Source organism: Neopsephotus bourkii, unplaced genomic scaffold (genome assembly GCF_033783945.1).
Source record: "Neopsephotus bourkii isolate Nb327-2 ecotype Australia unplaced genomic scaffold, CSIRO-AGI_Nbou_v1 NB_196, whole genome shotgun sequence".
NCBI classification, from domain to species: Eukaryota; Metazoa; Chordata; class Aves; order Psittaciformes; family Psittacidae; genus Neopsephotus; species Neopsephotus bourkii.
Window position 1 is genome coordinate 4,641,467 of NW_026900709.1, and position 27,663 is coordinate 4,669,129.

A 27,663-nucleotide genomic window follows, 5' to 3' on the forward strand; every position below is an offset into this window, starting at 1 on the left:
ACTGAAACACACTGTATCTTCATACTCTGGAAATACAAACTGCGTGTGTACCTCCTTCAAGGAAGGCTTGGAGCTTTGCAATGCTCTAATCTCTACATTGTTTACGCAATTTCATTGACCCTTTCTACTCTCCTGGCAGCGGCTTTAGGAGGACATGCAGAAGCAGCTGCTTCAGGAGCATACAGGTGGTCCTGACAGAAGTAACTCACACCAATGCTTCTGGAAGAGGCACACAAGCCAGCTCTTGCACCATCACCTTTTTTAAAGGTGCCACAACAATGCTCTGAGCTCCCCTGGTTGCTGTACAACATAATTCCACTGTTTGATCAGTTCCAGGAAGTGCTTCACTAGGCCAACCTACATTTTAGACCCAAAACCCCTCCAATAACAATGAGACAGAAAAAGAGCTGTAGAGGTATTTTACTGCCCAGCCAGAAACATGTTCAGGTTAGAAGCTTCTACCTTAACCCCAGCAGCCTACCCAACAGATGTTACTACGCTTCCTGGGGCTCGGGATGACTTGATCCAACTTAAATGTAAAAGTACATGATAACAATATCAACACATTTATGTAAGCAACAAATGTGTGGTTTAAATTAGCTTGTTCCACAAACATAGGCTACTGAACAGCCCCATCTGCACATGGGGAAGGCAGCAATGGCCAGGTGCATGCGTAGTAGAGGGGAACAATGAAGCAAGGAGGTAAAAGGTGGAACGAGTAGCTGAATGCAATGAGAGGAAAGAGGAGGGAAGAGGAAAGAGGACAGGATTTTTTAGTGCAGCTCAGCAGCAGACAGTGCTGACCTCTGTCACTGCTGCTGAAGCTACTGTGAAGCAGAAAGGTAGTTCCAGGGATCCTGCAATAGCACCGCCGCCGAGCTTCACTTCTCAGGGGCTTTCTGCAAGCTGCTGAGCCTAGGTAAGTCTGGCATTCACCTGAGTCTGCCTGGCAGCCCAATGGGATGCCTACAGTGTGACTGCCATACCATTTCACTGGAAACAAACAGGGGCCTGAAAGAGCAGAAGAGGAAGCAGCAGCCTGTTATCCTTGGGGTGGAAAACCCCCCGAGATAAAAAACACACACCAAACAACAAACACCCCCAAAAACATCTTGGCCCACCTCATTGCCATCTGCTGACATGCAAGTGGAACAGGGATTTACAGTAACCCTGAGAGTGGCCAGAACCTAGAGTTGTTGAGGAGCACCAGCTCGGGGCAGGGGGGGAAGGGGACAGGGATGGATGACACACAGACAGAGTCCCAGAACCACTTTATGAGTTTAACTTGAACATCTCATCTGGGTTTGAAAGAGGCTTTTTTTAAACCTACTAAAGCTCAAGCTGAAATTTTAGAGCTCCCAAGGCAAAATCCTTGGCTCTGACCAGGAAGCACAGATGGCAAGTGCTCAGGGACAGCAAGACTACAACAACGCAGAAAACACCTCTTGGAAAAGGGAGCTATGTGGAGAGGGAATCCATAAATACTCAGTGCCTGGGGTTTGGTCTGGAGCAACAGCCACAGGTCTATGTGGCTGTTTAATGATCTTTGTATCATTAAACCTGCTGTTTGCTTAGTTGCAAATACTAGCTGGGCGCTCCCTTGGAAAACCTACGGCATTCCATACCCAAATTTTGAAATTCAATGGACATTGGCCATTTAAGTCCCACAGGGATGCAGGAGCATATTCTCAGTTTCTGTGCATCTTCACCTTTATTCATGTGCTTAAAATGACTGCATTTTAAGTGTCACTGGAAAGGACATGTTAAATACGCTTCCACTGGCTTTAGACAATCCCAGCTTTTTACCAGAGGAAATTGAATAAATAAAATTTTAAATAAAAATTACGAAACCTTTTAAATAGACACAGCAAATCATTCTGTTGAACCTTTTGATATATACTAAACCCACTGCGTTCTTTAAAAAATCACAATTTTTCTAATTTAATTTAAACCAGCCATGAAAACAAAGGATTTAACTGCACTGCAGTTAATGATTCCAATAAAAAACCCTAGCTGTTTACATGTTCGACACAGAGAGTTTTCCTGGCCCCTTTTAGCTGTCCATACAATACATTGTTAAGTTAACACTTAATAACACCAGATTAATATATAACAGAGAGAGGGTGCATTGCAGCCTCATTTGCTCCATTTAGCAAGTTCTATTAAATTCTGTTTTTCTCCCTTAGAAGACCATAAATATGCCAGTGCTCACCTTTGAGAATGAAAGTCTAAAGTGCAGCTTCATCTGGGCAAATCACTTGGCAAGTAATTTGTGACCCTCGATTCTAAATCACATTAAAAGTACCTATTCTGCTAAATGGGGGATCTGAGGCCAACTGGAGCATGAAGAAGAAGAGCATGTTAGTTGCCCATTTTCCCCGCCTCTGTCCCCAAGCCTGTGAACCTACCTGAGAGCCAGACTGGTTCCACACAAATGCTGCTGACCACAAGCTAAAGAAACACTACCTGCAAGTCTTGCCTTCCTCATGAGTATCACTGTGCTAGCTGGCATTTGGGAGAGCCCGTCTCTTGCCAGCTTGTGGTGGTGTCTGCTGGATGTTACTGCAGCAAGAAGCACTCTGACATACTGAAACTGCTATGAGTTGCTAAAGGATACAACACACCCATGACAGGCTAAAGTGGACTAATAACAACCTCCCCCTTCTCCACCACTGGAAGTGGGCAGCAGAAAACTCCAAAACAGAGTTTGCAGCAGGGATTTTTGGAAAAGATCTGTAAAGGAGATCACAGCTCAGGTTCCTGGGGAAGCCCAAGAACCCTCAATATAGGAGGGAGGGACTTGCCTTTGTAACAGAAGTATCTTTGTTCAACTGCAGCTCAAAGGTCTGTGCAGGAAACCAGATGCCCAGTGGGAGGACTTACAGAGCAACCCAAGAGTACCAGTGCTGGAGGGAGTGCAGGAGCACATCCAGCATTCACACACAGAACTAGCCCATAATCAGCAAGATGGATACAGGGGGACTTCACCAGTCACCACTGTTCGTTACTATCCTTTAAACCATCTCCTCAGGCTGTATTGACTTCCCTTACCCCCTCCCTAAACCAGAAAGGCTGTCGAGCTGGATGCTGTTACACCTGCACTGCAGATATGCCCCCCAGCCCCTGTGCTCACCCAGAAATCACAGTGCAACTGATTATGTCCACCCTGCTCTGAGCAAGTATCACTGCCTCCCTGACTCAGTGCAAGATTTGTGCTAGAGTAACCTGGGAGCAGCTATGAATTTAGGTTCCACCCTTTTTATGGGTCTGCAGGGGTAAGAGTAGTTTACACTTCAGTACAGTCTAACCACTAGTTCTCTTGCTGATGCACTCGGTCCTTAAGATTTAAGGAAGACCTGTGTTACAGGAACAGGAAAACCAAAACAAGTGTAGGAGAAAAATACATTCTGGCTAGAACTTCCCCAGGGATATGGTTCTCTTGTTAATGACTTCAAATATATGAAAGAACTATAAATAAAGCTACAAATATGTCAAGGTGCAATTAGCAATGAGAAAGCAGAACTCCCTCTCGTGCATTTCTGCATAGTGCTGACCAACACTCAGGATTTTGAAAGTGGTATGTGGAGTGTGCATCTTAGCTCCACCACTGGGGTCCAAACCCTTTCAAAGGACATTCTTTTGGCTTTTTGCACATCACTTAGTGCTTTACACTCTTATCTTAACCCCCACAAAAATTAGGTGTTCCTAGCCATGAAGATTATTTCAGGTTCAGCGCTAGCATGTATACATTTTTGCCAGTTGTTATATATAATGTACTATATATTCCAGTATAATGTAATAAATTACAGCAATTCAGCCGTAATAGAGTATGCATTTTTACACAGTATTATAATAAACACAAATTAAGAGATAGTTTCTAGGCACATCTTTCTAAATCACAAACATAGTTGTGATACTTTCTAAATTATGTGAATTAATACAGCTGCAACATTACCAGAGCTCTCCTGCCTCATACTGATATTTGGCGAGAAGAATCTGAAACTTCCCTGCGTTAGGAAGACTACAGAAAGCTTCTATGTGCTTTACTTCCAGGTGGCTATACTAAAAGTGCCAAGTACAATTGAGCATCCACTGATGAACAGCTACCTAAAACAGAGGAATACAGAACACTTCCAGGCCTCATTCTCCACCACCAAGTTGCACTTGGCAGAGATGGGGAATGTCTGCACTGTGCAATCCAGTTCAGGGCAGATACCCAAGACCACTGGGGACCTGAAACAGTGCTGCCACAACAGCAGGGTGCTCTGCCCAGGCTAATTAGTTGGTCTACAAAGATCTAGGACAGCTCAGCTGCTCCCAGGGTGAGCACCCACCTGCAGCGAGCTGTTCTGTGCATCTGTTCAAATGCCAGGCTCCCAGATTCCCTACAGGTCACCTGGACTATAGCATGCACAAAACAAAAGCACACAGCTGTTAAGCTTTTCACGACTGCATGTTCTCCTTTCAGAGGGCTTTACCAGTTATACTGGGTTTGGCTAGTTAATTTTCTTCACAGTAGCTTGTAGCATGCTGTGTTTTAGATCTGTGGTGAAAATGGTGTTTCCACTCCTAGATGCCCATGTTGAGGCACCATATCATACCTCATCTTGTGTAGCCCAAATGAGTGACAATACGCATCACAGGTAATCACATTGTCCAGAGCACCTGCATTTGGGGCAAGGGAAGTTGAGCCCAGATGGGTCAGTTCCCAGCTGCAAGGGCACTCTTACAACTTGAAGCAGCCAACTTTTATTCAACTACATGGAAAGGATTTGTGGAGAAAGAACCAAAATGCAGTGGAAGCTGCAACAGCTGCAGAGGCTGGTGACTAGAACATTCCCTTATGTAGATAGAAAACATAAGACTCAATTCTTTCAGCCTGAGCTCTGTACTCTTCAGGGCTGACATTCCCATGAAAGAGCTCATTGTCAAATACAACATTAGCTGCTCAAAATACATACCTTGCCTGTATGTTATTTCTCCCAACACATTTGTTCCTCTGCAGCTGTTCCCAGTTTCACTGCCTAGGTACCAAGTCAAGTCATATAAAAGGAGGAAGGCAGATTCATGCTTTAAGAGATTAGTGGATTTTCCCCCATCTCTGTACTGTTCTCCCCATATTTATCTAAGGCTGGAAATGCCTTGTCCTGCCTTGGCCCTGTCCCTTCCTACAGTGTTGAGCCAACTCTTCTGTACAGTCCTGCCAATTAATTAGCAGCTGCACTACAACATGGATGATGGCGATGGATGTCTTACGGCTGTGCCAGCAGAATGTGGGCTGCAGTACACCACTCGCTGGTAAGCAGCACATGAAATACCTGATACCAGCAGAAGGGCATTGGACAAGGCCACTACTCGAGTTGAGCCCTGCTTAGGGAAAAATCAGAACAAGTTTCTCACCATGACATCTTTAGGAAGGTGTCAGGGTGGGCAACGCCAGGCTGGTGGCCAGCTGCAACAGCCTTGGGTGGTGTTTCCCTTTCCCCAGTTCCCATGTGGAAAGCGTTGCCAGCAATGGGCATGAAAAGTTTTCCTGGTAGACCAGAAGCTTGTTGCATTTTGCAAATTAGCTTGATCTCACACAAAGAAACATGCAAGAGTCCCTTATAATGTTTCTAATGGCTGCTGAGCCTCAGAGGTAGCATAAAGTAATGGCTTTCAGGCTGTTTATTGCTCTCTGCCACCCCAAAACATGTCTACCTTTTACTAACAGTAACCTTATGTTCAGAGAGGTATTTGCAGTTTATTGTGCAATTATCTTATGTAAGCTCCAGCTACTATTTGCTATGGACTCAGAAGGTGTCTCTGAAAGCATTTCTGTTTACTTCGCTTTCCAAATAGTAGCAATCCTAAATTCTCTGCATTTGGCCACATATAATGTGCCTGAGGAAAAGAGACCAAATCCTGAGGTACAACACAGTAACTATACGTTTAGTTACCAGTGGAAATTACATATTAACAGTTGTTAATAATATACTTGAATAGCTAATTCTGAAGCTTCTCTCTCTTTTCTTGATTTTCAGCTCAGTCCATACAACCCTAGGCAGTTGTGAGCTGCTTCCAAAAGGATCCACAAAAGATCATCTCAGAAAAGTAAACGTCAAATTCCAGTCTCCAGAAAAAGGAGAAGCGCCAATGCTCCATATTAATAAAGAGAGCTGAGTCTGTATAATCAGGGCTCACTTCACATATTACTATGCATGCTAAACCTACTGTTTATATTATAGATGTACCAAAAGCCTGTAGTTCTGGCCACTGCACATTTGGAGATATATGGGTTTAGACTTTAAGCAGTTTTAGAACAAAGCTAATCTCACTCTGGAGCTAAAAATAATATTATATAAGCAAGACTTTCTTATATCAGAAATCCTTCACATGTTTGTTATTACATGAATCCTCCAGAATATTTTCTAGCAGAAATACTTGGCACAGTAAGAAAGTTCCTATGTATTTGTTCAGTTAAAAGAAAGAAAATCAAATTAAGATTGCAAGGCTAGTGATGCAGTCATACCCCTGGATATAACCCGAGACTCAGACAAACCAGTAGTGGGAGGACCATTTATACTTAGCGACTAGGCTGTCAGCGTGAAAACCTCAAGTGGGTTGTAAGTGTAGGGTTGACTGTCTTTGGGTTTTTTATATTTGCTGATTCAGCTCTGACGATCAAGGGATTGTTCAATTTGTCTAAGCAGACTAAATCAACTGATTTCGTATTTATTTCAGTTTTGTTTGCCTTATCTCAATCTATTTGGCTGATAACCAGGCCTGGCAAGAAGCACTGGCATTTTCTTTAACGATCACCTTCTCCAAATATGATCTCACTTGTCTTCAACACCCTTGAAAAGTAAATATGCACAAAACCAGGTATACACAAAAAGACCCCAACTATGACCATTCAGAGTAAAAAATCCTTTGTATACCACAGAAAACCAGAACTAAAGGCTCTTGGTCCACAGGAGGTGCCTGTGTGCTGATGTCAATTGCCAAATGCACTGCCAAACAGATCAATAATTTTGGGGTTTGTTTGCTTTGGAAGTTTTTAAAGTGTTCATCAAGCAGCAAAACACTTCACACCATGTTTTCCTTAAGCCTGGCCATATGCCTCATGTTGACCTTGCCCTCAGTTGCTGGTCGTTATTAATCGGAAACAGCTCCTCCCTCTTTTCCCCATCCTTCAAAACCCTTGCCCTTAAGTGGGTTTGGTGCCATTTTCAGAGGGCCAGTCCAAGAAACTGAGAACTAGAAATTTTACGGTTTCCTTCTTTTTTTTTTTTTTTGTTAAGGTGTAGTTTGTAGGCAGTCAGAAGTGACGTCATTTTCCTAGCATACGTTCCTAACCATAGGTGGTGGGAATTCCAAAGCACACTCAGGATTGGTCTTTTCTCTTTTCACACTTAATCAATAGTAAGACTTCAGTTGATCCTAATTGAAACTGAATTTGGTAAGCACTGGGGAAGCCTCACTCAAAGTAGAATAATTGAGGAGTCAGACGAAAGCAACAGCCTCCTGGATTTCAGGATTAAAAGCAACACAGGACTCTTAATCTTTCTCCTCTTTGTGCATTTATGACCAGCATTGCCTGGCCTCCTCAGATAGATAGTATCCATCTCTGCAGAGCAAACATAGTCAGAGGCTACAGAAGTCCAATTGCCTGCATAAGCCCTCCTGCTTTCCAAAGGCTCTCTCACCTTCCTACACAGTATGAAAAAATAATAATAATCAGGCACTGTTTTGATAGAGACAAAGTGGTTGTTCAAATAGTTCTGCTAATTTCACAAAGATGCATGATAATGTTTCACATATGGCTCTGTGCCTTTTAATAACAGAAATTGAACACACATTTCAAGAGACAAGTTTTGTTGATATGCTGCTGATAGTCCAGAGTAACTGTTTGCCTTGTGGTTTTAATTATTCTAAAGACAGCCCAGGGATCATTTACCCAGAGCTAATGGGTTTATGGGCTCTTTAAGAAGCATGATAAGCTCACAGATGTGGCAGTGAATGGCATGCAGGTCAGAGCTACCACGGGGGCCTGTAGTCTTGGAGGAGGAGAAGGTCATAGGGAAGGATTTATACTGTAGCCTCAGGCCTCTTAATTATCACATGGCCGTTAGGATAGTTGTGCTCTGTGTAAACATCTCTGTTTTCTCTGGAGGGGACTCTGATCTTGAGGGCACAGTCCACAGTCCCAAGAGGCAGTTCCTGGCTTCACAATGCTGTACCTGAGGATAGGGCTGGACCACTCATGCCAGAGAGCAGGCCCTGAGGGTCAATCTCCTTGTTCTCTCCTCAAAGAGCCTGGCACTTACTCATGGTAGTCATCCACACCTGCGCAAGCCAGTCTCCCATACAGCCAAAATACATCAGGAGACCACAGCTGTTCTGCTGTCCCCATGCACGTGCCTACCTTGCCAAAATCCCATGCCAACCCTGGGCCTGTTTGAGCTGGGATAGAAGCTGGACAGCTGGAAAAGGACAGGCTGCAAGTAGTTATACCAGCTAAAATGACAACATTTTGGCTGCTAAAATTGATTCTGGTTGCCACTAAGCCCTGCAGATGGCAATAACACCATCAATAGTGTTAGGGAGTGTGGGGAAAAGGGGCTTTATCTTGTGTTTAAGAACAGGGACCATCCCCAGGCCTCTCCATAGCAAGGGAGATCACCCTTCCCATGGCTGCAACTTCTCCAAACAGCAGATTTGGAGGGTCTGAAACTACATCAGGATGTTTTAGGCCCAACTCCCTCTTAACACTGATCTAACACTAAGTCACTAGTGCTATTCCTGGATCACACCAATATAAGGTGGATAGGAATCTGGTCCCTTCTGTACAGGCTGTGTTACACAATATTCAGCATAATTTCTTTTAGAACACTACCTGTTAATCATTCTAGACAGTGACTCATTTTAGGAATTAAATATAACCAACTCATTGTATAAACACTGGAAACATCTTGAAGCTAGAAGATGATTTTATCCAGAAAATGAAAAGTACAGACAGAGAATGAAAGAAGCCCTAAGAAGCAGCCAACAGTGTCTTAGGTTTAAGAGTTAACAACAGATCTAGAGTGTCTGAAAATGCAACAGTGTGATTCCCTCTTGTCTTGGTTTAACCCCAGCCAGACAGCCAGGACACCTCTGCACTGGGGGAAGGTAGGAGGCCAGCAGCCCTACAGACACCAACACAACCAGCCCCCTTGTCAGGGGCTGCAGGACCATGCCTCCCAGTTCTGCAAAGAAATCTGCAGTTCACGTGGACTTTCAGAAAGGGATCAGGCCTGCCACATTAGAAGTGTCTCCTTCTTTGCGAGAGACCCTATCAATTTTGCAGAGGTTTTGAGCCCATTATCACATTACAGGTAGACAGTTGTCATAAAGCATTAGATCTAAGCAAAGCTGACAGCATAACTGCAGGCTAGCTCCAGGCTTGGCAGTCTGTGCAGCACCTGCAGGCTCAGGACCAGAGTGTGCTCCATGAAGAGACAAGCTGGTGTAATCTGCTGTGAATCACTTTGAATTGCTGCCCTTAATTGACAGTGCACTCAAGACCTGGCCTGCTATAAATCCCTGGTATACTCATGCTTTTGCCAGGAACCTGCTTGCCCTCAGATGAGCAACAGCTTGAGTGTCACCTTTTTTTACTAGAGTAAGAGCTCTGTATTTTGCTCTGTTCTTTCATTACTGCAGTCTCACCATCATCAGAAGAATAAATAAGAATGTTTCTCCTGGGAGTGTGGAGGTTTTACAGGTGTTTGTGGGGAAAGCAGTCAATATGCTGCTACCCTGGGGAAAAGGAGAGGACACACACTTCAGATAAAGTCAGGAAAGCCCAGACACTGGAGAAGCACACAACCAGCATCAAAGTGCTGTGGAATAAGGCTATCTGAGCAAAATGGCAACGGCATCCTGGCATCCTGACGCATCATTCAGGTTTCTCAGCATCTTTTCTTATGGAGTATGTGTGGGAAAACACATCCAGATGATACAGACAGCAGAGGACAGAAGTCATGATTGATTGTCACCCTTGCACTCCAACATGAACCTAATTCTGCTCTCGCCAAGCCAGCAGGCATTTGCCAGATATTTCAATAGGCAGATGCCAACATTTCCTTGGGCAGGTGAGGAGGATTCCTCTTTTATCTACTGCTGTCTCAAGTCGCCTCCTAAACAAACTCACCTCCTTCTGTCCAAAGCTGGGATACCTCCTTTGGCTTCAAGTTTGTTGTTCTCATTGATGCCAAAATCTTAATGGACTTTTAGATCCAAATTCTTATTTATGCTGTGCTGGAAGCATCAAGAAACTGAAACTGAAAGTGCTCAAATGCCTAGCTCCTGTGATACCAATACAGGATGTAGAGATGCCAGAAAACAAAGGGGATTCAGGCCTTAGAGGCCCTTTAGAAGTCTCAGTTTTTTAATTAAACTTCAAAAAACCTTTGCTGAAAAGATTAGGAGGAAACATTCAGAGCATGATGGGGGGACATTCTGGCTGCTGAGCCAAGTCCCTTCTCTGCCACAGATGCAATTGTTCGCTTCCTGGTGAGAAACCAGCTGAAAGAAAAACCATAAAGAGATCACATGGTTGAAAGGAGCAGTTTCCATGACCAGACAAACCCTTCTCGTTATTCTTTTAAGTCTGCAGGGCCCAGACTACAGTACCTGGCCAGACTGACAGCTCAGAGCCATAGGATTTACCCAGGACTGCACGCTGCATCCTGCACCAGCTCTGCCTTCTTCAGCATCCCCAGGGACCAGTCCAACCTCTTCAGTGTTTGCTTAGCCCCACATGTTCCTTTCAAGGGCCGATTTGCGAGAGGGACCACCAGCAAAAAAAAATGTCAGATCTGGTTTAGGACTTGGTTTGAAGGCATTTAGATAGAAGAATAATTGCACAGGGATGTGGTTTACTCTGGAGAAATAAAGGCTGTGTTTAAATGTCTGAAATTCCTGGTGACTCTAATAATTGCAACCTCTGCCTCAATAAAATGCACAAATAATGTTATTGAAACATTTCCAATCAAAAGGTATTATTTTTGGTTTAAAACAGATGCAGTAGTCAGTATTTAAAAGGAAGACGTCTGGGCGGGCTTACCTCTATTTCAAGGGAAAACTACTGGAACATTGGTTTAGTTTCTCTGTTTTTATAGCCGACTTCTTACAACATTAATACCTTTATACTGTTACTTTTTCTAACCAACTGGAGAGTAGCTCTACAGTCATGAACTGAAGAGGTTTTATTACATTAAGGTGTATTTAAGAGCTTGACCTGGTAAGCCACCACATCCCTGGAGAAGCTCTATCTCTGCAGTAGCTGACATCCTCAGTACCGTGCTGTGTCAGCTTAACAGGCACCAGCGTTGCTCCAAGCATGGCTATTGCACCAGTCTAGCAGGCACCAAATGAATTTAGAAACTTAAGTGCCCCCTGCCACTTTTCACTTGGAGGATCACAGGGCTACATGACAATGGCTTGTAGGTTCAAGACTATATTTTCGGGGGCATCTTGACACTTCAAGATACACCAGACACCTACCAGTAAGACTTAGAAGGTACAAGCTTGTAAAGCACCCACCTGCAGCTTTAAATGCTTAAATATCAAATGCCTCTCTCTGTTCTGAAAAGGGAACTCAGGATCCTCAGCACTCTTGGAATTTTGCCTTGAGCTCTCTGCTGACCTGCATTGTTCACATGAGCAAAGTGAGATGCATCTCACAGAAGCTGGCAGAAATTGGGCCAGTGTTTCATGATTCATGTGCCTATAAGATTAGCTATAATTAGTGTCTTCAAGTAAGACAATAACTGTATCATGCTATTGCACTCCATGGATGCAGTATCAGCACATATGGAAGACATTTATTACCATAAATATTCGGGCACTTGATAGTTATCCAAAAATACAAAATCAGGTTAATCATTCTATCCTACAATCCCTGGCAAGAGATTTGAACTCAGGTTTTTCTGGCTCAGCTTAAGGCTTTACATATATGATCACTTCTGCCAGCTGGCAGAACTAAAATCTTAGGCTGAAATAGATCTCCAGCAGCCAAATCTATCTGCACAGTAACATTACAGAGCTTGGCTTTTTGCAAGCCATACACTACCTAAAGATATCTTGCTGCTGCATATAGCTGTGAAAGTTGATGTAGAACAGGTAGAAGAATTACTTTTCTTTTCAGAGTTAATCATTAACATCTCTCAGGGGACTAACCAACTGAGGCTACTGTCTTACTTCCAAAGGTTGCCCATACATGCTGCCCACACATTATACATGGGTATCTATGCTGTTCCCACATGCATATGTGTAAAGTTGTTTCCAAAAAATAAGCTGGAAGAGGAAATCTCTAAATGCTAGCTAGAATGCATAGCTACTCATCAGAGCTGAGGCATGGGAGAATAAACTAACAAACTTCCCTTTAAAAAGCTGTTCAGCAACATCAGCACCAGTGGTTATTCGACTTCCAGTAACACAGCACAACATCCTTGGACTCATCAGCCCTCCCACAAATGCAATAAAATTCAGTGACCATTTTATGATCTCCTATTAGGTGTCATAAAACCACAAGACCCATGTGTTACTTCCCAGCCCTGCTCTTTAAGGGAAACTGCTAGAGTTCAGTGCACACAGGTCCATGATTTGTGAATTTACAGCAAGTACAGTCACACTGTCAGTCCCTGGATCTGTCTCAGCCCACCTGCACCATTATGCATGTATACAAGATGAAGACATTTCTCAGATACCAAATATTCAGAGGCCTGGTCATGGCTCGTGAGCCCAGTCCCAGCTCCACACAGCACCAGGTTTAGTAACAGGACAGCTACTTTCTCTGGACACAGAGTCAGAGCCAAAAAAATACTCTCTGGATCAGTGCCAGCCCAGCACAGATGCAGCCCAGGCACCCCTGCAGTGAGGTTCTGAAACTGTAAGGCTCTGCAGAGCCAGACCAGGACTCTGCAGACCCAGCACACAGTTAAAGCCTCCATCAGGAGCCAAGCTGGCTCTTTGCAGAGGCTTTGTAACACATCTGTATCCCAGCCTTCAGTGCACCCCAGAGTGGATGTACTACCTAGGTTATTGCATCACTCATCAGCTTATGACCAGCTGATGGGAAACAGAAAAGCTGGTGAAATCTTGTTACAAAAGATTACAAAAGAGAGCAGCACCTAGTAGGTGAACACAGCAATGCTGGTGCCATCTGGGATGGGAATTCCCCCAGTCACATATAACTGCTCAAGTGTTAGGCTTTAAAACAACTTTTACTTCTTTTCCCCAAGTAGCATTCACCTAACATCCCTGAAGAGCAAAACTTTCCCGTACCACCATAAGTACAGGTCCCAGGTACATAAAAGATCCCGCCTTTGAGCCATGTGCAAAAAAGCTGAAGCAGGTAGAGCACACATGAGGTTTTTGCAGTACATAACATAGAGCCTCACATTCTTCCCCTTCACTTGGAAACTTCAGGTACCTCAAATCAAGGAGATTCAAGCTTTCCCTTCCTAACCTTCATCTACTCCACAGCTTACAAGCTGACCACCACCTCACACACTTGCTCAGGAAGCATCCAGACTCTTCCACCTTACCCTGACTACTTCCAGGATGAACCTACCAGCACATTCTTCTGTAGCCATTCCTGATCCTCTATCAAATTGCTGTAGGTAGCCCACTCTTCCCTGCTTACTCTGTCAGGTCAGCACATAACCACAGGCTCTTTACCCGAGACCACCTCTTTCTTTTACTTTACATGACAGTCTCCTCCAGATTCCTTCACCGTTTGCTACTTGGAAAAAAGCCCTCTTGACCCTGGCAGGAAGGCAGTAGGCTGAGCCAGTTAAACCCCCTCACAAAACACACCTTGAGGCACTTAAGCAGGTGGCCCCGTTCCACACACCTAACTGGGTTAGATCTTGGAGCTGAGTGAACCCTGATCTGTGCTGGTAGCTGCTGCCCTAAACCACCTTTACCTCACAGTTCAAGGAATGTGCCTCTCCCTGCAGACCTTTCCACTGTGTTTTGGGCAGTAGGACAAAATAACCATGGCAATACAAGGTTCTTGGTTCAGTTTGGAAGGCTGGATCACCAGCTGGGTACTGCAGTGGTTGACATATCCATTTACATGGCCATATATATAGTATGTAATGTGTATATATATACATGTGTATGCATGTATATACATGCATTTACCAGACAGTACACTATGTTTATCCATAGAACCTTAACTAACATTGCATCAGAAGAAAAGAAACAATTTGCAGAGGGTAAGTGCCTGTTAATCATAAGCTAAAGGGGAAAGGAAAAATTTTAAGTGAGATATAAAGGGAGGAAGTGACTCAGTGGGTGGGAGGGAGGGGACAAGCGTTCCAGACAGATGGGACATGAATAACTTTTCCATCTCCCTCTCTCTCTTCTCTCCCAAGTCTTGCAGGAACTGCTGTGTTGAAATAGTCAGTCATTAACTATTTGATGAGGTTTTAAAATCTGAACTGAATTCTCTGACTGTAACCAACTATTATTACAGGGTCTGCATCACAGCAGTGCAAGTGTTGGAGCCCTTTGGCAAGCCATAGTGGTGAAGGCAGGCCTGAGCACTCTGTAGGAAAAGCCACTAAATGGCGTCGGCTGTTTAGCTGTGCATAGCCTCGGTAATGCTGCAGGAATCAGAGCAGCGGTGATTAGTGAGTGTGCAGACCAACTGTGACCAAGCAACAGGGCATCCATCCGCACAGCCAGCACAAAAGCCAACATTCAGGCTCTGCTGGCATTGCTCAGCCTGCAGGAGAACCAGGGCCCAGTATGCACTAGGCAAAGGTCACGCTGAAGGAAATGACTGTGGTCTTCCAAAAACCTTCTCGCTTTGGCTGTCCTCCTGCACTGCAGTCCCTGGGATAGATTCTTCCACCAAACATCATCCACCTTTCCAGAAGGCTGGGGCGCAAGCAAAAATGCCCTTTGGTGCTAGTTCAAGGGCAGGATTCAGACCACTAGTGCCAATATTCCCCTGCTGCCCATGGGGAACCTCTCCTGCACAGTCCACCTTATGCTACACAAACAGGCTCTGAGAAAACCCAAATGAAGTATTTCCCTTCCTGAATGCCAAAGGCTAATTGACCAGCCTGAGACCTGCTGAACTTGGTGGAACCAGGGTGGATATAATCACTCAAGAGAGCCAATAACCAATTAGCTGAATGGCTTCAGCAGTTTTGAGGTCTGCCTCTTTATTCAAGAGCAAAATAAATATCAATTTCTTAATAAGCTTTGTAATATCTGCTATTCCTTCCTTCTCATTATTATTATTAGCATTGCAGCAGTGTTTTGTGCATGTAATGAAAGAGTAAGACAAGGACTGGAAGAGCATGAGTGGTGGAGAAGGAGTAAGCAAAGTGTCAAGCCAAAACACCATATATGCATATGCGTACACATACACATATAAAACAGGAAAGCTGTACAAATTCTCTACAGCACAGGTCCAGCAGGTCATGAGGGGATTCTTACCATGAAGTAAGAGCCTACCCCTGCTGGTAACTTTTACCTGTTTATCAGAGAGGTTTTGCACAAAGAAAAGCCACACCTAGTGTGGCAGTATAGAGGCTGGCCTGGCCTCTCCAGCGCTGCCACAATGGCCATGGGCTCACTGTAGTCCATGAGCTCAGCCAGTTGCTTCCATCAGGCTCAGACCAGTAGGGCCCAGCTGGTAACCAGTCATGGCAACCAGAGCACAGATGCTCACTGGCCCTGCAGCCGTGACAGTGCATGGCAGGCAGGGCATAAGTACACTGTCCCTTCTGCCACTGAGCACACTGACCTCTGGCAGAGGGCTGGGGCAGGTAATACCTTCATCTGCCACCGCTGCATCCATCAGAACCCCAAGAGTTATGCTCCTCAAACCCCATCATTGCATTCCCTGTAGTTCCCCTATGTGTTTTGCTTTTGAAATTGCAGGTTCTTACTCTCCCTGCAGCTACATCAGTTGAAATCTCATTCCCTTTGTCAGAGAGCCTTCAGCATTCTTTGCTGTCTCCTCTCTTGCAGGAAGGCAAAAAAACAGCAGAGCAATATACAGATTCCTCCCTGCCTCCCAATTCCTCTGTTTCTGCTTCCCTGAAATCAGGGCTACTTGGAGCTAACAACCTCACCCATGAAGACACAAACAGCATTGTCTACATTTTTCAGCATCTCCCCATACACCATCACATGTTGTGAGGCAGCCTTCTGGTGAAAGTGCATTTCCCTTTTGAATACATGACTCGGTGTGGCCCAGAGAAAGCCCCCTCCACAAGGCTGCCTTCCTTTTTTCTGTGTGCATTTTAGCTGAGAGTGTTTTACCAGACTGCACAACAAGCAAAACATTGCAGAAGTCATCTCTGAAGGAGAAACTGAGAACTCAAGAGGAAGGGTGCTGTGTTGGAAGACCTTATTTTAAAGGAGCTGTAGCTGGATAATTGTCCAAGACAGACTGGCTTGTTGACTCTCTCACAGCAAAAGGCACAGGGCTGTTTAATTGATTTTAGCCTGTAACTAAACATATACTTCTTTCAATATAATGAACAGCGATGCTACAATAGTGCTCTCCTAATGTAAATTGATCCATTACAAATGAGTGTTTAGATCAATGTGTGATGTCCTGATTGGAAATAAAACTGTTTGCTCAAGATCGCTATAAAGACAATGGGCACTGATAGATGATATTTATGTGACAAGGAATGGCTCTTAAAAAGGAAATTGCCAAGACCATGTCCATCAATTATGAAACCAACATTCACCCAGCAGATACGCACTCTTTTAAAGACAAGAAAGAAGAAAAGATACCAAAGCCATTGATGTAAAATACATAAGGCACTAGAATGGCAGAGAGTCTCGTCAAAGGCTGGGAGAGCTTCATGGCCATACATGGTGACAGTGTAAGTCAGCCATAGGAACAAGAGCACCCACTAAAATGACATAGAACGAATCTCTGTGGCTTTACATGAATGGGAGACCTGAAGAAACCCCTAAAACCTTGTGAGTTTGTAGCAGCTGAAAGACTTCCCAGGTCTTTCATTTCCAGGGCTGCCTTGGGGCAGCACCACGTGTCCCAGTTCAACATTCAGGGGAAGGTAAAAGATAAAACTCTTAATGGAAGAGGGCCACGTACATCCCCTCCCTCTTTGTGGTGGGGTCTGTGCCCAGTCAGGGCAAAGCTGCGGTCTCTGCAGGCTGGTGCAGGTGGGCTCACCTCCCTCAGACCCTTGGTGCTGCTCACTTTCCAGTGTGGAATGCACTGTCAGCCCCAGGCACATGGGCACGGGTGACTGCAGCAGCCTGGGCAGGGAGCGAGCACCAGTGGCCTTGTAGGACTGAATGACACTGTTTATCTACCTGCACTACACTGGGGTTTGTTCCAGATAATTGCACCATGGTTTGTGTCCTATATGCTCACAACCCATGTTTTGTCATCTCTGTGCATTTAAAGTTGATGACTCCAGTTACTTTCCAAGTCGGTTGTGATTAACACATGTGCTTCTTTCGCTGGTAGCTGTTCCTTGTGGTCTTTTGTTACCTCACTTGCATGGGGCATTTTTGTTTTCTCCCTTGTTTTCTAAGAGCTGCAGTATGGCTTGCCTTTGTGCTGGATTGTGTCCCAGCCATTCATTACTGGGGCAGCTGCAAGCACTTCTTTTTCTTCTAGGGACAAGCTTCTCCTTTGAAGCACCCTGCCAGAGCCCATCAGGGCACTTGGTGGGACAGTGCTGTGCCTGTACCACCACACAGGGCCTGGTGCCCTCATGCTGGCCCGATCACCAGCTCCACAGGCAGGAATCTTGGGCAGGGTGGACCTGCCCTGGCAGTGGCGGTGCTGGGGGGTCCCGGCAGCATGGCCTCCATGGGTGATTGACACAACCAAGATGGGCACCAGGGCTGATAAAATGGCTGCCGCCACAGCCACCACCACACCACCTCAGAAGCAAAGTCACTCTGCCTACCCTGGCTCTTCCTCATCCCATTGGCTGGGGCACCAGCAGCTCCGCTCCTGATTGGCTGTGCCTGTGGTCTGTCAGCCACACAGAGGCAGCAGGTATGGCGGAAGGTGTGGGGGGTGCAGGTGCCCATGGCCAGATGAGGTGTCAGACCATCGGGCTGCAGGCAGCTCTCCCCTTGCTCCGGTCGGGGCTCTGGAAAGCCTTCTGTTGACTTTAAATGGCTTCAGTGCAAGAGTGGGAACATGCTGGCAGCCCTGGTGGCTCCAGAGCTGGGTGGACCCGCTGAGATGTGAGGAGCCACTGGTTGCCTGAGGACTGGAAGTGTTCAAGGCCAGGTTGGACAGAGCCTTGGGTGACATGGTCTAGTGTGAGGTGTCCCTGCCCATGGCAGGGGGCTGGAACTAGGTGAGGCACCTGCCCAACAGGGGGTTGGAACTAGGTGATCTTAAGGTCCTTTCCAACCCTAACTGTTCTATGACTGTGATTCTGTGACTATGGTGACAGGGGTAGGATGGCACACTCAGGGCCTGGAGCCTTGCACTGGCTGGGCAAGTGCTGGAAACAGCGGGCTTGCCTCTCATTTCAGTACCAGCCAGCCACAGATGGCCGTGATGGGACAGGGCTGAGCTGGCTTGGTGCAGTGGCACTCAGCTTGCAGTTGGTGTAATTGCTGTCTGTGAATGGACTGGGTGATGGGTGGCCGGAGGTCAGGAGGGGACGCTGGGTGGGGGAAACTAAATGAAAGGACAATGTTGACAGAGAACAAATGATGCTAAATGGCCTGTGAAAACAGATCCATTAAGGAAATGATATTCTGCAACAGCAGAATAATACAAATTTAAATACAAATAGAGGAGGAAAATAGCCTTTAAATACAAACAGAGGAAACTTGTGAAACTGGTGGCTGAACCTCCTGGTGAAGGATTGCATTTGCCGGTCATGTCCTACTCCGCAGTCCTTGCAAGAGTCCCCTTCATGTCAGTCTTCTGTGTCTGTCCTCCCCTGAGATGTAATACATACCAAACACTTCTTCTGGCCAGCTCTGATCAGAAATAGCTGAGACTGTGTGGAGCGTAGCATATACTTTCATCACATGGTAAAGAGGGACTACGGCTGTGTGACCAAGGAACAGTCTGTTAGGGCAAGAAGGAGCTGGTCCCTCTCCTCTCAAAGCCAAGGGCATGAGCTCCTACTGATCTGAATAGACTTGGGACATGGAGGGGTCACCCGTCATGTCAGTTTGTAAGGAAAGTGTTTGGGGACATCGTGGTGGTTGTTGTTGCTCAGGCACTGCCACTCATGCTCAGGTTGTTCAGTTATTGCAACCCAGGAGCAGGCTTCCTGAGTTTGTGACAGAGCAGCTCTGTTGCTCTCAGCACCATGCCAGCTTATGCAGCCTTGAATGGTGTTCCTCCAGCATCCTCTGTCTCCCACCTCTATCCCTATAAAAGAAAAGCACAGTGGACAAAATGGCTCAGCTGTGTTTTGGGTGTTGAGAAGGGTGCGACATTACCTGTTTCATGGTACCTTAGCGTCTCTACAGTGCAGAGAGGAGTGTGATATGAAACAGATGAGAACTGCATTAGAAAATAGCTTTTCTGGGAGCAGTTGCCCCTTAGGGCAATGCTAGCAGTTAACTTTGTACTTAGTCCTACCACAGCATGAAGCACATCCATTCAAGCATCAGCTTTATAGCTCTGCAGAACATGGGTTAAGAAACAGGCAGGCACAGGCCTGCTGGTGGCACCTCAACAAGACCGAGACTGATGTCTTCCTCTGCAGGGACACAGACAGGGGCTATAATATTTCTGTAGCTCTTCTTGTCTCAGAAGGGTTGTGTTCTATTCACGTGCAGTTACTCTGTGTTTGGCTGGCACTTTCCACCCTGAAGGAAATCAGTCCCTCAGAAAGCCTCAGTTGTGCCTGGAGTCGCTGAGGAAATATTGGCCAGTGGCACATTCAGCCTGGTGCTGTAATGAGAGCAGGTCTGGAAACCTCCCCATGCCTACAGCATGGAGCCCTCAGAGCTGCCCACTGTGCGCACTCATCCTTGGTCTCACTGCAGTAGTGAGCAGTGATCGGGTTTGTTCTCCCTGCCTGTTGCTCACTTCACTACAGCTCTCACCAGCAAAGGAGCTGACCTGGCTCTCAGCCAGGTAAACTCCTAGAAGGGGGGATGATGCATGCCAGGTCCTGGCAGTGCCAGTGGCATGAAGCACTTCCAAACACTGCCCCAGAACTACAAAATCCCATTCTATTATTCTTGCTCAAGTGCCAGATCAGTGCACAAGACAAAGGAGAAATTATCTTCTCTGATCTTCCCTTGCCTATATCTTTCCTGTGTCTGGATCTCAGAGCTGCCTTATGGAGCAAAACCATCTGTTTTACTTCAGTACAGCTCTGATTTTTGTCTGAAGGCACCTGACCCATCTCTCAGGCTGAACAATCCTATCTATACTGATCCAGGTATGAGATGCAATGAAAAGCTACAGTTCTGTAGCATATATTCAGCATATACGCAGAATAAAACGATGTAAATTAAAGAGTGACAGGTAGTACCTGTGCATTCTCAAGGTTCACAAGCAGCAAACAGCCTTTTTATTAAAAAGCTTCTCTTCTTGTCATTCTCTTGGTGCACTCTCAAAGGCAGTACAGAGGGGACACTCTCAAAGGCAGTACGGAGGGGAATTCTGTCACTAGCCAGAGCAGGTTTTTCCTTGAAATGGCTCCAATTCTAGGAAATTCATCTGATCAGAACAGCTACTTCAGAGGGAAAACCCATCCTCCAGTACCTGGGACTTTCACCCAGAAGCAAAAAGCCTAACAAAACACAAAACCAGGAAGGGAAAGCCAAACAAATCCCCTTTGACTATGGTACAGATTTAGCAGAGGAGAAACCACCATTCAAAAAAACTACTGAGGGCAACAGTAGATTTTTCCAGCTCCTGAGGTCTTCAAATCAAGACCAGATCCCTCTGAAGGGTAAATTACACCACTCAGAGGAGGAGGAACGGGATGTAGCTCCTGACACACAAATGCAGGACAGCAGGGATGACTCTTGCTTTAAACACGCGCTGCCTTGCAGGCCAGGCCGGGATTCCAGGGCTGAGGCATGGTGTGCCTGGTGTGTGCCTGGGACCCCCGGCAGAGGTGAGCTGCTCGGCAGCAGGGCAGCCTGTCACACAGCCAGAGCGGCCAGGGGAACAGCAGCACAGCTCAGGAGCTCGAGGGGTGTCTGCGCCTTGTCTTGCCTTGCCTTGCTTCCCACCACCCTTCCTCCCCCCTCCCCCCACCCCCCCCCGCTCCAGTGGCACACACCCGCCAGTCGAGCAAGAACAGCGCTTGGCTATCAGCAACCGAAAATTGGGAAGGAGGGGAAAGCCTGCAGGAATCTGTGCTCCAGGCGCTGCTGTCTCTCCCTCACCCCTCTCATCGTTTTGCCTGAGGTGGGGCTGACTCACCCGCAGCACGCTCCCCGGCTGGCAAGCTCCTCACCGCCTGCACCGCAGCCAAGGAGTGAGCACACAGGTTTCCTGCCATCGCAGTGAGATGGGGCTTTCACACTCCTGAACTGTCTGTGCATGAGCAAGAAGGGGATCTTGGCAGGGATGCCAGAGCCACCTCCTTCCATCCTTGCTTCCGTGAACTCTTCCAAAGGTTTCAAGGGTGGCCTGCATTTGCTGTTCCCTGTTGGCTTTGTCACATCGCCTGCTCCCCGAGTCTCAGGCTGCCAGCACATCTCTCCCCTGGATGACTTGGCTCGTGTTATTTTGTGTTAAAACCGGTATGATTTTTTAATGGCTATAAATAAGTTAAAACTGCATCTTTAATTAATCACTGCACTTTATATTGTAAGTGGAGATTTTTCATAATGACTCGTTTATGATTTTAAGGTGCCATTTGCTCACTGTCAAATGTATCCCTCCATGTTTATCCCTTTTATCCCTCCCTGTTTAAGAGGTTCAGGGTGGAAACAAAATTTCATCAATAAAGGATTCTAATCCATTTAGTCTAGAGCAAATAATTGGTTACTAAGTAAGTGGGAAGGGATTGAGTGGATACTTTTATCTAAGCAACAATGAACTTTAGGCAATAGACAGTATGTTCATAAACCCATTTTAAAGTAATCTTAAAATGTTTATTTTTCACTCATGCGGGTTTGAAATTGGAAATACATGTCTGGATGACTAGAACATGAACAACAAATGGGAGCAGCAGCATGTAAAGTATAGAGGAGTAGAAGCATTAACAGAAGTATTTCTGCTATAGCAGCTACTAAATGGTATTTTTTTACGGTTTGGAAGAAGAACCCATATGTTTATAGGATCCCCCCCCCCCCCCATTTAAAATATGTGTGTGTTTTTCCCTAGATATTGTTTAGCTATACACACACACACAGAGTGCATGTATAAAACTGTCTATCAGTGAAGTGAGCTGTTCCTCCTTTTGTTTCTTGTCCCACTGGCAGGCAGCAAAGGACACCCAATCCAGCACCATCAGCATCTTCACAGCATCTGCCCTGTGCAGTATCAAAGGCCAGTTCATGCGCTCTGAGAGAGAGCCGCGGAGCCCCAGCCTGGCCTGCCTGCCTCGCACATCGGGACTGTGCCCGCTGTTGGAAGCAGAAGCAGAAGCAGCTCAGTAGCACCAGGCTGTTGCGAGTTACAGCACACTGTGAGTCACAGCAGCTCACCAACGCATTGTGAGTTACAGCCCTTTCCCGACACAAAGAGGCTGCACCTCTGGCCTGGAGATGGTTTGTTCTATTTGCCTGCACCAGCCCCCTCAGCAGGGGCACAGGCAGCCCAGGGCCCCCTCAGAGATCAGTGCAGGGAGAGCAGCTGTGCCCCACCGAACAGCAGTCAACCAAACACTGCCGTGCACAGCTTCCAGGTGCCCACACTGGCTGTTCAGGTATTCCCTGAGCAGTCAGGAGGACACTTGTTTTCATTTGGTCTCAGATTATATTCAAGTGACAAGCAGGTGGCTGGATATCCAAAGATGTTGTTTAATTTTTTACTCAAGGATGCAAATAAGCCACAAAAAGAACTATTGAATAGGAACTAGAGAAAAAAAATAATAAATGCTTTAAAAAACTGCTCTACCTCAGTTCCTAGACAACTTGAGTTATGTCTGATGTGCAGTATATGATCTGTCAGCTAGGATTGAATCCAGGCACTCACCACTTTGTTAGCTTAAGAATTTTGAGCAATTTTTTCCATTTATCTGTATTCTCTCCCAAATCATTTCACACATTTCTCAGATACATCAATCCTTCCGGCATTCCTCTAGACACTCAGTAGGATGCCCTGCTATAAATATAATAAAGCCTTTTATTATGTCCATTAACCATGGACATGTGTGCTCCAAAAGTTTCCTGACACGCAGTCATTTGTGGCTTTTTAATTATAAACAGGAAAAAATCTACCAGCAAAAGAAGACAGCAGGCTGGAAGCGGATCTCCCATGTGTGTGTTTTGAGTGTGTTCTCCGAACGGCTGACGGCACCCACTCCCTCCTCCTCCTCCCTTCGGAGACTGCCTGTGAACACACGCAGTCCACAAACAGCCAGTGACACAACAGATCAGCTGTGCTGACCCCAGGGGGCTCCTGCACGTTTACAGTAACACCCATCAATTCATTTGTTGATATGCAGATACAGCCCCTTCATTTTGCAGACCTTCTTCCACTTGGATCCAGCAGAAAAGAAAAAAGGCCCAGTAAATTACTTGACAAATTAAGTCATATTTATTGAATGCCTTTTATTTCAACAACCAAAAAATTCTAACAGCCTAACAATGCACATAAGTTAAAAATTAATTATCACTTAGTGATAACAAAGATAAAGTTGATTTACATGGAAAAAAGAACATTTACAATATGTTAATCCTTATTCACATTGTTGATACCGCAATAAAACACAATTTGTTTTTTTCTTTTTTTACTTTTTATTTCACAAAAAAAGGCGGAAAATTGTGCTTTGTTAAGAGGCACTACAAGAAAAGTTTCTTTCTCCAAATAGATATTATATGATGGATATTGAATAAATAGACATATATGCATTGTAATTCGCAAAGTTCTGGCAAGACCACAGGCTAAAATGCCCACAGATTCACTTAGAACCACTGCAAAATTGGCAGTGAAATTAAACATAAAAAGGCAAGACTCAGCATTGAAAAAATACCTAATAAAATTTTTGGTTGAAGTGTAAAAGATACCAAATGTTGATGCCATCATCGGAGGAACGACCTTACGGAGCGTGGCAAAATTCAGTTTCCTTTCAAATGTATGGAGTGATTTCAGCTACAGGATAAGACGACAGTTTTGAAAGGGTAGCTCTCAGAGAAACATAAAGCAGCAACCATCGAAATTCTGATTAAAGCTGCAGCATACTACAGAAATAAAGGATGAAGAGCAAAAGGGGCATTAAGTAAGCAACCCACCATCATTTTGCAAAGTTATATGAAATTTATGCAGAGATACTCATATGTTTCAAACATTAGTTCTGAAAAAATCCTTAAAAACTCCAGAGGTTACTGATCAGCTAGAATTAGCTTGTATTGCAACATCTTCTCCCTGTATATTGTCTGTTCTGAGGAAGTATCTACACGTAGAGGTTCGGTTTTCATTTTTAACTCCTACCTTTTATACCTTTCAAATATATAAATAGTATTAACAGTTATATTACATTGCCTGGTGTAGTAAACAGAAAAGTAACTTTCAAAGTGATATTGCATGAGGTCTTTGTCAAGGTTACACAAAAAGCCCATGTGAAAAAAGAAAGGAAAAAAACCCCAAAGCCTTGTTGGTGCGATTATGACTGCAGTTTGAACAGGCATCTGAAATCAATCCAGCTGCACGAGTAGCAAAGGTGAGGTCTTGTCTCGGAAATCATTGCACAGAAGTGGAAAGGAAATGCTACTTGGTGTCTCTTTCGATATGATGCCTCAGAACGGGTGGATACTATAGGAGACTGCAGCTTTAGTGCTCATGCCACTGAAGAGTCAGTCGGTATTAGCTCTGCTTTATGTAACGTAGCTGCCAGCTAGGCTGCTGCAAAACCCTTCAGCAGGAGGTGGGTGGGTGCAAAGGGCCCCTCGTAGCAGGGAGCCTGGGGCACCAAGCCCTGGGGTGGGCTGCAGCCGGGGGACCCGCGGCTGAAAACACTTCATTTCACTGGCACAAAACGCATGACACAGAGGAAGCCCGGCTAAACTGGGACCACGGGGAGGGAGGGCTGGCGAGAAGGGCGAGCGGGAAATCAGCAGCACAAACCCTCAGTCTGTCAGCAATTTACCTGGACAGGGTGGCTGGGATTGTGGCATTTTGTGTCCCGATGTAACTTTACACTTGTGTGAGTGTGTTTCACCTCAGTATAAACAAAAAGCAACAACAAGAAGGAAGCTCATACATTTTAAGATCTGAAACAGAGAACAGGTAAATAAAATCCACAGTAAAATGTGGTTCATAGTATGAATTCCATATGTCAAATCTCAACATGTTATCTTTCTTCTCTTTCTATAAAGACCTCGTTAACAGACAAGTCTTCTATGCACTGAATTTCAGGTTTAGTCATTCTGAATCCCAAGAAAATTCATCTGTTCACTATGGAAAGGACTGTCTGGAGAGTGGAACATGCTGTATCCTTTTAAGTGTGCATTGTGTTCAAAGTACTTTAACTTAACTAGTTTTCTTTTTAAGGTGCCCTGATTTGTTTTTCCATTTTCTCTCTTTTTTTTTCCTCTTTTCTTTTTTTTTTTGGCAGTGTTGATTTACATCTTTAAATACATACCTCAAAAATTACCCATCAAGTTGCCAGATAGGAAGCCATATAATAATGCAAAAAAAAAAAAAAAAAGAAAAAAAAAATCAGGGATAAACATAGAAAATAAATAGGAATTCAAAAATAGTCACCACACCCTGAGAGCAGGCGGCAGTTTATCAAAAGCCAAAGCAACTCATTGTGAAGTGGTTTTAATACATAAACAAGTCTCATCTTTAAAGAACTCATTTCACAGTCTATACTTTCAGGTTGCAAAGTTCCGTCCCATGCAATTTTAATATATATATATTTTATGTAAATATATATATATACACACAGAGTTGTAAATTTTCCTTCATTGATTTCATAGGACTTTTTCTTCCCATTTACTTGCTAGATGTCCCTTTCATAAGTGCAAGATTAATGAAGGCATAATCCTATGTGATTACAATGATTACTTCAGTCAAACGCAGAAGTGTAACACTCGAGTGTCTGTGTCAAGGCGCTGTCTGATCGGGCAATGCTGAATTCATTCGGTTTGCACATGGATCATGCGCAACAGGAACAAACAAAAAGTAAAAAGAGAAAAAATAATTAGAAATAAAACCAGAAAATCCTTGGATCAATGTATTGCTTTCTGCCCTCCTGTCTCACATTATCTCTGGTCGATGTCCGCTGGAGCTGCCTTGCTTTTGTCGGGGTTCTCCTCCTCAGGCTCCACTTTGTACATTTCCTCAGAGCCCTCCTCACTGTCGTTCTCCTCCGACTCCGTCAGCAGCTCCTCATCCTTGTACTCTGCCACGTCAACCACCGTTCCCAAATGCTCTTTTAGCTTCCCGTGGTGCTTTACATGGTAACGCTGGTTCTGGAAGAATTTGATAATGGTGTGTTTGGGGAGATCCAGCTGAGCAGAGAGGGTGTGGATGGCTTCCTGATCAGGGTAGAGACCCACATCGTGGATAAAGCTTTGAAGGATACCGAGAGCTTCCAAGGAGATCTTGGTACGGGATCTTGGCTTTTTGGCACAACTGTCCTCAGCAGGTGGAGGAGGAGCCTCTTCTCTAGGTGGGGAATTCTCCTTCGCAGGCTGGGACTGCTGTCTGTGCAGCACCTGCAAGATCAAACAGACACAGACTTCACGTACATGCTGACTCCCTCGGTGCCTGAGATGAGGGCATTTGCATAGGTCTTTACTTGCACAGGGTCTACTTTGTTTTGGTGAAGAAAAGTACAAATTAATGTTCACTTCCCACTGCCTTTCTCACCTGTAACACAGCTGCACCAGTGAAGGAGAAAGTGATGCTAAACACAAACAATATAAAATAGATACAAACCCACTAAGACAGACATACAAAATGCAAGTAATAAAAAGAAATATAAAATAGACAAAATAAAAATGAAGTCAAAAGGTATTACAGTCTCATGGTCACGATGACTGGCCAGTTGTTCTCAGACAAGTCACTCTCTGGCTTTGCTTCTTTCCCCCCCTCCTTGTTTCCTTGCATCCTTTTAAGCTACAGACTCTCACCTTTCCTACCGGATGCCAAGTACCACAAAGACCCAGACACACGTGGGGCTGTCAGGTGTTACTTTATCATAAATAAGAATTTGGCATTGAAATCCATCACAGCTGCTTTATGGAAGAAAAAAAAGAATAATAGAAGTGCAGAGATTTGTCAAGATTTCCCGTCTATGAAAAGTGACATTGCAGCCAGTTCAGTTGCTTCACAGAGCTGGCTTTAATGTGTCTCCTGAACAGACTTCTATGTATTACATCTGTCTGAACTTCGCTAGTTGAGAAGATCGGAGTTCAAATAATTATAACCTCCCATTCTGAGAAACCCCCTGGGCAAACACACTTTTCAGTCTTGCAACAGATTTACACCAGCAGAATCTCCTTTTCGGCATGTTTAAAGAAAGCATATGTAGCTCTTAATCTTCCTAACAGCCA

The 27,663-nt window shown here is 45.0% G+C and overlaps 1 protein-coding gene and 1 long non-coding RNA gene across 5 annotated transcripts in view; both read right to left on the reverse strand.

Moving 5' to 3' along the window:
- LOC133224290 (uncharacterized) overlaps nt 1–14,132 on the reverse strand; it is a 67,948-nt gene extending 53,816 nt beyond the window's left edge. The window contains exons 1-2 of the long non-coding RNA XR_009728826.1: nt 13,578–14,132; nt 937–1,011 (exon numbers count right to left, since the gene is read on the reverse strand). This is a non-coding gene — a long non-coding RNA (uncharacterized LOC133224290). The remainder of the gene's footprint in view (nt 1–936; nt 1,012–13,577) is intronic.
- A 9,547-nt stretch (nt 14,133–23,679) lies between these two features.
- SATB2 (SATB homeobox 2) overlaps nt 23,680–27,663 on the reverse strand; it is a 140,094-nt gene continuing 136,110 nt past the window's right edge. For all 4 annotated transcript variants that reach the window (XM_061377486.1, XM_061377495.1, XM_061377479.1 and 1 more), the window contains one exon: nt 23,680–26,823. In XM_061377486.1, the coding sequence (XP_061233470.1) occupies nt 26,368–26,823 (456 nt within the window). In that variant the 3' untranslated portion in view covers nt 23,680–26,367. The remainder of the gene's footprint in view (nt 26,824–27,663) is intronic.